Source organism: Girardinichthys multiradiatus, chromosome 5, assembly GCF_021462225.1.
Source record: "Girardinichthys multiradiatus isolate DD_20200921_A chromosome 5, DD_fGirMul_XY1, whole genome shotgun sequence".
Taxonomy (NCBI): domain Eukaryota; kingdom Metazoa; phylum Chordata; class Actinopteri; order Cyprinodontiformes; family Goodeidae; genus Girardinichthys; species Girardinichthys multiradiatus.
This window is the reverse complement of record NC_061798.1, coordinates 43,482,078-43,495,721: the sequence shown is the minus strand read 5'-3', so window position 1 is coordinate 43,495,721 and position 13,644 is coordinate 43,482,078. Positions and strand designations below refer to the sequence as shown.

Sequence of the window (13,644 nt, the reverse complement as noted above, 5' to 3'; positions counted from 1 at the left end):
ATGTAGATACTGGGCTCCAACCACAAAGCATTTATCCATCACATCTGCAGCTAATGACTATAACTTAGACTTTACCAAACAAAGTCAGGTTAACATGAGCAGAATTTGCAAAACTGACTTCACTTTAAAGAGAAATATAGTATAGATTTAATAATGCAATACAATATATTTTTAAACCCCTAGGAGTTGCTATTTTAAAATTTTCCAATAGCTTCTATTTGTGCTTCAATGCTAATGTTAGCTTGTATGTCAACATAAAGAATAATTGGATTCAACTTTATTTATTTATGACCACCTTTGTGGCTACATCTAACAACATTTCTGCATCTCTGCAAATATTTAGAGATAATTTATTTTTCTGTTGCTCATGGAAAGTTACTGTAAATCTAAGTAGCTATATCTGTCAGTCACATCACGGTGAGCTGCAGAGCAGCGTAAAGCTGCAGTTCCTTGACTGGCTCCTGGTTCCAAAATTGACTTAATCGCCACAGATTTCCTGGTGAAAATGGTTTTTGCAGCAGGAACAAAAACACATTTAACACTTGGGGCAAGATTGTTTTATACTGTGAGCTGTCATTTTTGACTTAGGTAATTCTGATTCTAAGCTACATTTGAAAACTTTTTATATCTTATTTACAGAAGTCCCATTTCCTGTTTACTTGCAGGTGACGTATTTGTGATTGAAGCCTTGGACTATGAGGTTTCCCATGAATACTACATCACCGTAGAGGCCACAGATGGGGGCTCTCCACCGCTCAGTGACATTGCTTCTGTGAACATCAACCTTACTGATGTAAATGACAACAAGCCGGTCTTCAGCCAGGAGATCTACACTACCGTCATCAGCGAGGATGCCGAGCTAGGGAAGACCGTTTTAACAGTAAGGATGCTCATTTTTTTTTCACAGACATGTTTATGTTATACAGGCCAGATGTTTTTTTTCAGTGATGTAACCCAGAATTATTCTAAAGCCATATGAAAGGGTTGACATTTTTCATCACTCCTAATTTGCCTCCAGGCAAATGTCAGTTCATCCACCTTCTCCCTCTGTTGTTCATTTCTTTGGTCACGGCCTATCTCCTCTACACCCATTATTTGCTGACTTCATTTTTGCATATCTGCACCTGTGGCAAACCACCATCTGGTGGAACAGCTAAATTAGGACCACTGTTCTTCATGCTCACTGCAACTTATGTTCTTATGCAATATTTGACACACAAATGTAATGCATGTGACTCATTAGGCCTCCTATCTAACTTCAGGTATTTGTAACCTAGGGAGTCACATTTTAACTCTGTATTGAATTTCTGTCTTCCCTCTGTTTGAAAATGATCCTCACTCACAACACTTTATCTATCTTAGGTACCTGAATATAAATTAACCATCTGAAAATTTGATTTTAATGCTTGCCATTGTCTCATACTTGTAAATCCTCTCTGTATGCTAATTTCCCCAGGGATCCCTATCTGTGAGTGACATTACAGTACATTTCTTGGGGTTTTCAGTGCGTGCATATAGAATTTGTTGCATAGCTGAAATAAATCGCCATTGGCTCTTGAAAGTGTATCCTCGGTAAAATGCCATTTTTTGTGACGTAGAAAAAGGCACGAGAGAGGGCATGATAAATGATTTCAAAACATTTTCTACATATGATATGACACTTATCTTGCAAAACACAAGTGAAAAACAAACAAAGCCCGGGTTAGAAGTTAGAAGGAAAAAACCTCGAACACACAAAGAACTGCAATATAGTGTTTATTTCCAATAATACAATAAAATGAACATCGTGTATTTTCCTCGTTCCCTCATCCTTGACTAATGGAAACCTTTAAACAAAAAACAACATAAATTGGTACCAAAAATGTGACAGACCTAAAACTTATGTCACCTTTGTGCTAAAAATAATTATGCTTTGTATTCATATAAGCAACTGACAAATAGCTTTACTTAGAACTAACCTTCATCCCTAAACATATCTGTGTCTTCTGCTATGTTTTTTAAAGCTGCAAAAAAAAACTTGCCAAATAATTTTTTTTTTATTATTCCAGTTTATAGAAACTGTTAAATTTTCTGTAACTCCTGAAAGACATTTTTAAACCTTAAAATGACCAAATTAATAACCCAGAATGCCTGTGTACCTATTCTTTTGCAATATGCAGATTAGCCCCTCTCCAGACATAAATAAGGAAAAATAAATTAATAAAACCGTATTTGAGCACAAACATTTTCTTCTGATAACTTATTTAAACCTTGGAAACACAACAAGAAGTAGATGTGTATATTTGCTGATGCATTTCAGAGTGTAAATGTTTTTCTTTTATTATTATTTTTACTATACACAGCTTTATTTCTTGCCAGATACTTGGCAGCGTTTCTGCTCACAAAGCTGAGCCACATTTGCTCTGATGCACGTTGCCGTTGCAACTCTGTGTACAGACTGAAGATGGGCATCTGTAAGCCTGGATCTGTTCCTATGTTTATTAAAGTTCATTGTTGAGAACAGTTTCTCACACAAATATGTGCTTCCAAAAATGACCGAAAACTCTTGACAGTTTTGGGAACGATGGAGGAAGCTCTCGCAGAAATTTTCCAGTCTCGTCCGCCTTTCCCTGTGCCTTTCTGAATTTAGTTTTCAGGTTATTGCTACACTGAAGGTCAACAAGTTCCATTTGTAGTATGCTAGACACTTTCTCTACATCAGCTGAGAAGGGGTCTGCAAAGAGCTGGAATGTGTAACAGTGTGCCTTGAAGTCTGCAAATCTTTCTTCAAACTCATGCTGCAGATTTTCAATAGCAGCCACATATGCATCAGCACAGAATGCTGCACCCTCTTCCACCAAAGATATGTAGGTATCAAAATGATTTAAGTTTTTTAAAGACAACTGACTCTTCCACAGTTTCAGCTTTGTACAGAAAGCTTTAACACTCTTAAAGGCTGTTGTTATGAGCTGATCAGGACCCTGCAGTTTTAGGTTCCGAATGTTTAGCTCCTGTGTTATGTCCACAAGGAAGGCCAAATCCATTATTCACTTTGGATCATTTAGCTCAGGAACATCCAGACTGCCATCTTCTATGAACCTCCTCAATTTTTCTCTTAACTCAAAGAACCTCTTCAACACATTTCCCCTGCTGAGCCAGCAGACCTCAGTGAAGTACAGAACATCACCATAACATGCCTCGACTTCCTCCTAAAACACACAGAACTGGCGATGTTGCAAAGCTCTGGATCTGATGTAATTCACGCATTTCAGTACAACAGACATGACGTGGTCTGATATCAAGCATTTGTTGCACAGTGCTTGTTAGTGTTCCTCTGCTTTTCCTCCTCTACCTTTCTTTGGACCAGCGCGACCAATCCGTTGTTTTTGCCTGTCATATCGCCCCCCAGTCTGTTCCATGGCAAACCAAGTTGCTCGATGACTTCGCATAGCTGCTGAAATATATTTGTGGCTGTTGTGCAGCCATACATAGGAAACAAACTTGGAAACTTTTCTGTCACCTCAAACGTCTCATCAACACCTCTGATAAATATTGCCAGCTGTGCAGTATCACTCCTGTCAGTGCTTTCATCCAGCGCCCCGTAATATGAAGTAAAACTTTGGGCTTTGTCCTGTAATTGTTCATAAATGTTAATTGACTGCCCACAAATTTGTTCTGCCACAGTGTTAGCTGACAGAGAAATGTTATTGAATAAGCTCCTCTTCTCAGGGCAGAGAATATCAGCAACTCGTAACCTGCAGTCTTTCAGAAATTCCCCTTCAGTGAATGGTTTTCCCGCTTTAGCGATTAACTCACCAATACCATAACTTGCTTGAACCGCAGCATCAGCATCTTTACTGGACTTCTAGAAAAGTTCTTGCTGGAATTGTAATCCTTTTTGGAGCAGATACACATTTTTATTCTGTCATCTTCCGTGTGATACTCGCCATGTTTAGTCGCATGATGATGCTTGAAATTATATTCCTTAAGAACAGCAATTTTCTCTTTACATATAAGGCAAAACGCATTTCTGCCAAACTCAACAAAAAAATTCTGCAATGTCCACCAGTCTTGAAATCGTCTGTTTTCGTCATCAAGTTTTCTTTTAGGTTTGATTAGCGACATCTTTGGTTTCTTCTTCTATTGTTAATATTAACCTATTTCTCCTTCACGTATTCTTCCAATTCTTCTCCTCCTAATTTTCTTTGGCGTGCTATTCCTTTGTAATTATTTTGCTTTAAAAAAACTTTAGTATTTGATTTTAGATTTTTTTTAATACAGGAAAGCTACTGTCTTCATTTTGCAATTGTAATATATTTATTTTATGTTGAAAAAAATCGTAAAGAGCTAAACTCCGTTATATATTTCATATTGGGGCGGGGGCCGAAAGTGGCCCAGGGTCTGGGAGTTTGAGGCTCCTGAACTAGAGATTCACAGATCAGGCTTTTACTGGCAACAGTGTGTATTTTGTTGCCTGACCTGACATTTCCAAAATGTCCCGGTGGGACGTGCCTGGAACACCTCCTGAGGGAGGTGTCCAGGAGGCATCCGGTATAGATGCCCAAGCGACCTCAACTGGCTCCTCTCGATGTGAAGGAGCAGCGGCTCTACTCCGAGCCCCTCCTGGATGGCCGAGCTCCTCACCCTATCTCTAAGGGGTTGCCCGGCCACCCTACGGAGGAAGGTCATTTCAGCCGCTTGTATCTGGGATCTCGTTCTTTCGGTCATGACCCAAAGTTCATGGCCATAGGTGAGGGTAGGAACGTAGACCGACCGGTAAATCGAGAGCTTCGCTTTTCGGCTCAGCTCTCTCTTCACCACAACGGACCGGCACAGCGCCCCCATTACTGTGGCAGCCGCACCGATCCGTCTGTCAATCTCCCGCTCCATTCTTCCCTCACTCGTGAACAAGACCCCGAGATACTTAAACTCCTCCACTTGAGGCAGGAACTCCCCTCCAACCTGAGGAGAACAAGCCACACTTTTCCGGTCGAGAACCATGGCCTCGGACTTGGAGGAGCTGATCTTCATCCCAGCCGCTTCACACTCGGCTGCGAACCGCCCCAGTGCATGCTGTAGGTCTTGGCTAGATGGGGCCAGCAGGACCACGTCATCTGCAAAAAGAAGAGACGAAATCCTCTGGTCCCCAAACCAGACCACCTCCGGCCCTTGGCTGCGCCTAGAAATCCTGTCCATAAAAGTTATGAACAGGACCGGTGACAAAGGGCAGCCCTGCCGAAGTCCAACATGTACCGGGAACAGGTCCGACTTAGTGCTGGCAATGCGAACCAAACTCCTGCTCCGCTTGTAAAGAGACCGGATGGCCCCTAGTAAAAAGCCACCGATTCCATACTCCTGGAGCATCCCCCACAGGGCATCACAAGGGACACAGTCGAATGCTTTCTCCAGGTCCACAAAACACATGTGGACCGGTTGGGCAAACTCCCATGAACCCTCAAGTACCCTGTAGAGGGTATAGAGCTGGTCCAGTGTCCCACGGCCGGGACGAAAATCACACTGCTCCTCCTGAAGCCGAGGTTCGACTATCGGCCGGACTCTCCTCTCCAATACCCTGGCATAGGCCTTACCAGGGAGGCTGAGGAGTGTGATCCCCCTGTAGTTGGAACACACCCTCCGGTCACCCTTCTTATGTAGGGGGACCACCACCCCAGTCTGCCAATCCAAAGGCACTGTCCCCGTCCGCCACGCAATGTTGAAGAGGTGTGTCAACCATGACAGCCCCACAACATCCAAAGACTTGAGGTATTCAGGGCGGATCTCATCCAACCCCGAAGCCTTGCCACCGCGGAGCTTTTTAACCACCTCAGTGACTTCAGCCTGGGTGATGAAAGAGTCCAACCCCGAGTCCCCAGCCTCTGTTTCCACCAGGGAATGCGTGATGGCAGGATTGAGGAGATCCTCGAAGTACTCCTTCCACCAGCCAATAATGTCCCCAGTCGAGGTCAGCAGCTCCCCACCCCCACTGTAAACCGTGTTGGCGAAGCACTGCTTCCCCCTCCTGAGGCGTTGGGACGGTTTGCCAGAATCGCTTCGGGGCCAACCGGTAGTACTTCTCCATGGCCTCACCGAACTCCTCCCAGGTCCGAGTTTTTGCCTCTGCCACTGCCCAGGCCGTGGCACGCTTGGCCCCACGGTACCCGTCAGCCGCCTCAGGAGTCCCACAAGCCAACCACAGCCGATAGGACTCCTTCTTCAGCTTGACAGCGTCCCTTACTGCCGGTGTCCACCACCGGGTTCGGGGATTGCCACCGCGAAAGGCACCGCAGACCTTACGGCCGCAGCTACGGGCAGCAGCATCGACAATAGATGTGGTCCATTCGGACTCTATGTCTCCAACATCCCTCGGAATCTGGTCAAAGCTCTCCCAGAGGTGAGAGTTGAATACATCCCTGGCCAAGGGGTCCGCCAAACGCTCCCAGCAGACCCTCACTATGCGCTTGGGCCTGCCAAGTCTGTCCGGCTTTCTCCTCCTCCAGCGGATCCAACTCACCACCAGGTGGTGATCAGTGGACAGGTCAGCCCCTCTCTTCCCTAGCACAGAAGTCCAATAACAAAACACCGCTTGGATTCAGATCGGGGAGGCCATTCCTCCCAATCACGCCTCTCCAGGTGTCACTGTCGTGTTTAATGGAGTCCCCAGGAGGGGCACTATCCAGCACCCCCGACAGGGACGCCAAGAAGGCCGGGTACTCCGCACTACCACTCGGCCCGTAGGCCGAAATGATAGTCAGAGACCTCTCCCCAACCCAAAGGCGCAGGGATGCGACCCTCACATCCACTGGGGTAAACCCCAACACGAGACGGCTGAGCTGGGGGGCAACAAGCAAACCCACCCCAGCCCGCCGCCTCTCCCCGCGGGCCACTCCAGAGTAGAAGAGAGTCCAGCCCCTCTCGAGGAGATGGGTTCCAGAGCCCACGCTGTGTGCGGAGGCGAGCCCGACTATTTCTAGTCGATATCTCTCGACCTCCTGCACCAGCTCAGGCTCCTTCCCCCCCAGCGAGGTGACATTCCACGTCCCTAGAGCCACCCTAAGCATCCGGGGATCGGGCCACCGAGGTCTCCACCTTCGTCTGCTGCCCAATCCTCTTTGCACCGGTCCCTCACGGTTCCCCCTGCAGGTTTTGGGCCCACTGAGGGATGGTCTCGCGTCTCTCGTTTGGGCTTGGCCTGGCCGGGTCCCGCGAGGAGCAACCCGGCCACCAGGCGCTCTCCGACGAGTCCCGAACCCAGGCCTGGCTCCAGGGTGGGACACCGGCTCCGCCGTACCGGGCGACGTCATGTGCCTCGATTCTGTAGTCGTCATGAGGGATTCTCGAACCGCTCTTTGTCTGACCCGTCACCTAGACCCTGTTTGCCATGGGAGACCCTACCAGGGGCATTTAAGCCCCAGACAACATAGCCTCTAGGATCATTCGAGCACTCAAACCCCTCCACCACGTTAAGGCGGCGGTTCAACATTTAAATGTTACAATCTTTGGCCAGAAAAGAAAACAAATGCTCTTGGTTTCTTGATAATAAAAGTAGTTTTGAATCCAACAGAAATTGAAGGAATTGCAAGAATATTACAATTTATGTATCAAACCATATCCTCCTGACCGTTGAGTTTTATTGAATTCAAAACAAAATGTAAAAGAAAAAGTAGTTTTTTTCAGTGTTTTACCAGCAGATCAGCAGTCTGAGTCAGTGAAAGGAATAGTGGCTGATGTCAATCACTGGTCGAACGATAAAAGTAGCAACAATAGTTAATATTTTTCTTAAATGTGGTTTATTGGTGTAGCACTTATTTCTCATCTCAAAGCACTTAATAAAAAAAAGGTCCTATTATTTTCAATTTATATACCATCTGTTTTTAATTCCTCCCATTGCAGTCCAGCAACATAGTCAGATTCAGATCAGATGACATACCGTTAATTTAAATTGACGATTTAATGCCAGTTGTTTAAAAAAATATCCAAAAGTTAATTTAAAATCCAGGTTTTTTTTAATTCAGAGAGCAATATAGTTATTACACACATTAAATTACCTTGGTATTGAAAAATGCTTGGTTAATAAATAATAAGAATGTTCTGTAGCTGTTTTTAAGCACCCTTTGATCATCTAGAAGCCGACTTGAATTTCGTCCCGTTTTATATTGACATAATGACACAAACCGGCGGTTAACTGATTAATTGTCATTTTCTTTGACACAAAGGTGATGGCCGAGGATTCTGATGGACCCTCCTACAATCACATCCATTACTCCATTGTGGACGGCAATCAAGGCAGCCCTTTCACCATGGATCCGCTCCGAGGGGAACTTAAAGTTGCTCGCCAGCTGGACAGAGAGAGAGTGAGTGGAGCAGCAGATACATTAATGACTGTTCTCATGCAATGTAATCCATTGAGGAACTAATTGCAGTCTATGCAATATCCAATCACACTCATGCTAGACTTAATAGGGAGAGTTGTTTAGTGATCTATATTATTGCTTAGAAGATTAGCTTTGTTTATTTACAGTAATTTCTACTCTGTGCTTCTCTCAGACATCTGGGTACATGCTGAAGGTGGTTGCCACGGACAATGGTGTGCCTCCTCTTTCCAGCAGCGCCATAATCAACATCGACATCTCAGATGTCAATGATAACCCACCCCTTTTCTCCCAGGCCAACTACAGCCTCATCATCCAGGTGAGAGGGGGAGGTAGGGGTTGGTGCAGATTGCTGATTAGAGTGAAAAGGGCAAATTGAGAGGGAGAAAGAGACGAGGGGCTGCAGGAGGGATTGCCATGGACACAGAGAGGGATTAAGAGAAAGAAATAATGGATGGCTTTGCGAGTAGAATATCAAGAACCAAGTAGGACAATGAAGGAAGAACAAAGGTAGGAAAAAGGAAGAAGAATGGGGGTTGAAAGACAGAGGTTGAATCTTAAGTGTAGGAATGCAGATCAGGAATGGAGGGAGTGATGGAGAGTAAAATCTGCAAGGTGCAAAGATGAGAAGGGATGGCTTATTAGAGTAAGGAAAGATGAGAAGCTTTAACAGGAGATGCATCAATGGAGTGATTAAAGCTCAGTAGAAGAGAGAATGTCTTCTTCCATGCCCTTTTAGAAAGCCATAGAAGAGTGATATGTAAGATGATAAATGAAGACTAAAATTAACTAATGAACAAACTCGCCAGGTATGTTTAGACTTCATTTTGGATTATTTTCATTAAGACTCTGTCACACCGACCCCACTGTGAGAGGTACTGTCAGACTTAAAACATCCACTAAACTAGTTGAGCCCTTTGTTCATGATCTTTTTATTATCAGGGATAAAATGATAAATAGGCTGTATGAATAGTAGTTTTTATGTTTGCTGGATTTGGTGAAAGTCAAACTCCAGAGCTCCTACAAATCCATCCATCCATCCATCCATCCATCCATCCATCCATCCATCCATCCATCCATCCATCCATCCATCATCCATCCATCCATCCATCTCTGGCCATACATTAATAGTAAAATCGTATTTTTAATTACTTTAAAAGCAGGTAGAACACTGTAAACATCTAACCTTAAAAGAGCATGAAATTTCAACCTAAAATGTGTTGGAACCCTAAACATGTATTTTCTACATGCAGTGGTGGGATAAGGGACATCATGTATGACACTAAAATGATTTGAAGATATTGATTATAGATGCACACTGGGTATTGACATGGGTTTTACAGCTTGTCTCACACCTCCTTGATCAGACAATATTTAAAATGGAATAGAGTTTATTTATCCAATGCTGATTCACAAAAATGTAGTCTCATTTCACTTTACGAGACAAACAGGATGAGTGGTTTGAACACAGGTGAAAAAAGGTTTCCACAACTCAGTTAATGCAACATAAATGAGACCAATTACCACTGTCAGGGCATTCCATGAATCAGGCTGTATGGTTATCAAAGTTTTTCCTTTATACTGGCTTAGACTTTAACTTCTTTGTATATGTAATCGGAGGACAGCACACATGCCAACCTGCAACAGTGCGTCAGACCTGAACGTTGTTTTACCTCTTCACATTAGGGCTTGACCAACTATTGCAGTAAATTCCTTTAAATCTAAGGCACGGAATACCCAGAGGGTACACATACTGTACACACCCACAGGAAGATCAATAGCTTTTTTTAGCACCTGAGACTGAATGTAATAGGGAGTCAGGATGTAAAAGATACAATAGAATGTCAGATCTGGACTTTATTAAGGCACAAAAAGGCAAATACCTTCTTTTAAACGTCATATTGTTCTTTTAACTTGTACTTCTGATCAATAAGAACAAACACAAGCTTTATAAACAAAATGAAACATCCAGTTATCTCTCCTGTTGTCCAGGTAACAAACTAGTAAAAGTCAGAAGTGATCAGGGTTAAAGCAGAATCTTAGAGAAGGTTGGAGCTTAAAGCAAAGTTCTAACATTACCATGTTATTTTCTACAGTCAGTGTTAACATGGGTATAGACAGCTTTGAAGACTTTCCGTTACTCATAAACTATTTTTACAGGAGCACAGAGTCTTCATTGGTCTGGTTTGACTTCATTGTTTCCTTGACGAAAGTAACAAAAACAGTAAAGATCTGTTGTTTACGCTTTCAACTCATTTTCATGGCTATGGTTGCAGGAGAATATTTAAAATAAAAGTAATTTTAAATATGACTAAGTAAAATTTTCATCATTACTCAAAAATAGATAAAACGTTTTGGTACATCTTTTATATATGAGCTGATAATCATCTGTTGATCAGCGTCACTCATAGAAGAAGTCAACAAATATTCCCTGTTGCTGGTGGAATCATCGGGTTATTTTTGCATTACCAAAATCTTGCGACACTTGAGGTTCTCTATGTGTTTTGGGTCTGTCTTTATCAAGACATTTTTTTTATTTTGGTGGTACTTCAACTAGGATCTGTGGTATCTAGGTTGACACATCCAAAATCATGTGCCTAAAGTTATGACTTTTACTTATTGAAAAAAAAATCCTTTTTTTCATTTGTCTTTTTAACATATGACCACTAAAGTTATTGAGATGTGAATATAATAAAGAGGTCAAATATCATTTTTTAAAGAAATACTACTGAAAAGATTTTTTTTATTTTTAGGAAATCAAATCAAAATGCAGATGGCTTAAAGCTAATGTCTATATACTAAATTGTAAATGAATTCAATGGGATCCCATTAATTGCTGCATCAACAATCTTCTCAATTCTGTGGCTATCTCTATTGTTTTTTTCTACATTGCTTACCTTCCTTGTGGAGGATGTCAATAAATACCTGCTGGACAAGTGCCAAGTTAGCAATCTTCTGATCATAAATTAAGCCATAATATAACATTTTTAAATGAGAAATACTTTTTTTAATGGTGTTTTAGAATCATTCTAATTTTCTTTAAACCTGAATGTTGGGTTTTCATTAGCTATAAGTCATGATAAATAAAAAATAGCAGAAATAAAAGATTAAAATATATCATTCTGTGTGTAATGAATCTATCATATATGAGTTTCATTTTTTGAAATGAATTACTGAAAAAATAATACATTTTCAATAACATTCTAATTTACTGAGATGCACCTGTATTCCCTGTAGATGGGATCAGGTTCAGATGCTCTTTTAGTGCATGTTTCATCACAAAACAGCATTTATAAAATACAGTAAAGTAAACCATGTCTTTTGAACACTGCTTGCACCTCTCGTGTCTCAGGAGAATCGACCAAAAGGCACAAGTATTCTTCAGCTCACTGTAAGCGATCGAGACGCTTCACACAACGGCCCACCTTTCACCTTCACTATTGTGGACGGGAATGAGGGCGGTGCTTTCCACATCAACCAGCAGGGAGTTGTTGTGACAATGGGGGTGCTGAGCAGGAAAACTAAAGAACACTACCTACTTCAAGCACAGGTGAGTCACAGAGGCAAGGTGAGACAAGGGTTGAGAGTTTGCAATGATTTAACTGTCAAGCTGCAGCAGACTTTGGTTCATCCACACTCAGTCTGAAACCAGTCTGCGTTTCTTTAAGTACCTCAATCACCTAAGCCCCCCTGAAGTATTTTATGAAGAGCTTGTAGCACTGAAAGTAACTTTTCCGGAGAAGCTGAAAGGAATTAGATATTAAGTCAAGCAGCTGCTTCAGTTCACCTTATAGAAGACTAAATAGGAGACAGCAGCTTTGATTTAGCTTCATCAGTGGAAGGAACAGAGGAGAAATGTGTGGGCAGATGGGACATGAAAAGTGTCATGTCGTTGTGCACACAAGATTCGAACTCAGATTTGAGTCATTGTGGTTTTCTTTTTCCTGCAGAACCAAATATCAAATCCTGTGAAAGTGTGGTTGTTAAAATGTTTGATCTCGTTAATGTTTTGTTGTCTCTCTCTATCTGGTGCATTTGCAAAGTGTGGATCCTTTTAACTGAGGGACTGAGCAAGCAGTGGAAGAGTTTTATTGCCCTCTGGTGTTGAAAAACAGACAAAGGTTCACAGTCCTCCTCTCTTTTGCAGGTGTCAGATAATGGCAAGCCTCAGCTCTTCTCCACTGCCTTCATCAGCGTGCATATCATTGAGGAGAGCATTTATCCCCCAGCAGTACTTCCACTGGACATTTATGTCTCTGTTGCTGGCGATGAATACCCTGGGGGCGTTTTAGGAAAGATCCACGCCACTGACCAGGACATCTACGACACCCTCACCTACAGCCTCGCTCCTTCAGCTTCCTCATCTGTGGATGAGAGCGGAGCTTTGTTTTCAGTGTCGGCCTCAGATGGCAAAATCATCGCCCTGCGGCCACTCGACGTCGGCCACTACCCTCTAAATGTGACGGTGACTGACGGGCGCTTCACAACTCCCGCAGACGTCAATGTGCACATTCATCAAGCAGCTCGTCAGGCCCTGGACAACTCCATCGCGGTGCGCTTTGGAAACATCGCTCCAGAGGAGTTTGTTGGGGACTACTGGCGTAACTTCCAGCGAGCACTCAGGAACATCGCTGGGGTTAGGAGGAGTGAGGTTCATTTAGTGAGCATTCAGCCTGAGCAAGGAGATCTAGACGTCCTCTTGACTCTGGAGAGGTCTGGCAGCCCGTACCAATCCCAGGAGGTAAGATTAGCCAAAATAAGAAGTTCCAGAAGAAATAATTTTTTTCAACTCATGAGATTTGTTTTATTTGCATAATTTAAAATTCAACAGTCTAAAGTTAAAAGATTATTGATTATTTTCCGGCAACTTGGTAGCAAACATCTTCTCTCTTAAGTGTCTTCAACCCACTAATGTTTGCTAAATCTATTTATAAAACTACCACAAAGAATAATTTTCCATCACATCTGTTTCTTTGTTTTAGGCCTGCTAATGAGCAGGAATAACACTCTAATTAGTACTAATCCCTTTGACTGAGTCATTTGCTGTTGAATTTTCCTAAGGTTGTCTTCCGCAAGCTGAACTCCTCTGCGGCTGTGATCGAGGAGATGATCGGGGTCCGCATCGTTCGTGTGCTTCAGAAGCTGTGTGCAGGTCTGGATTGTCCGCTGCACTTCTGCGACGAGGTTGTCTCCCTGGATAAAAGCGCCATGTCAACCTACAGCACTGCCCGCCTGAGCTTTGTCACATCACGGCATGTGAGGACCGCCACCTGCCAGTGTGACGGTACTTTAATCA

General features: G+C 43.0%; 1 protein-coding gene across 8 annotated transcripts in view; it reads left to right on the top strand.

The window, feature by feature from the left end:
- fat1a (FAT atypical cadherin 1a) overlaps positions 1-13,644 on the top strand; it is a 112,059-nt gene that overhangs the window by 83,478 nt on the left and 14,937 nt on the right. For all 8 annotated transcript variants that reach the window (XR_007038166.1, XR_007038167.1, XM_047364570.1 and 5 more), the window contains 6 exons: positions 666-880; positions 8,193-8,330; positions 8,524-8,667; positions 11,701-11,898; positions 12,496-13,089; positions 13,410-13,632. Coding sequence is in view for 6 of the 8 variants with exons in the window: in XM_047364570.1 (XP_047220526.1) it covers positions 666-880; positions 8,193-8,330; positions 8,524-8,667; positions 11,701-11,898; positions 12,496-13,089; positions 13,410-13,632 (1,512 nt within the window). In the remaining 2 variants the exon portion in view is untranslated. The remainder of the gene's footprint in view (positions 1-665; positions 881-8,192; positions 8,331-8,523; positions 8,668-11,700; positions 11,899-12,495; positions 13,090-13,409; positions 13,633-13,644) is intronic.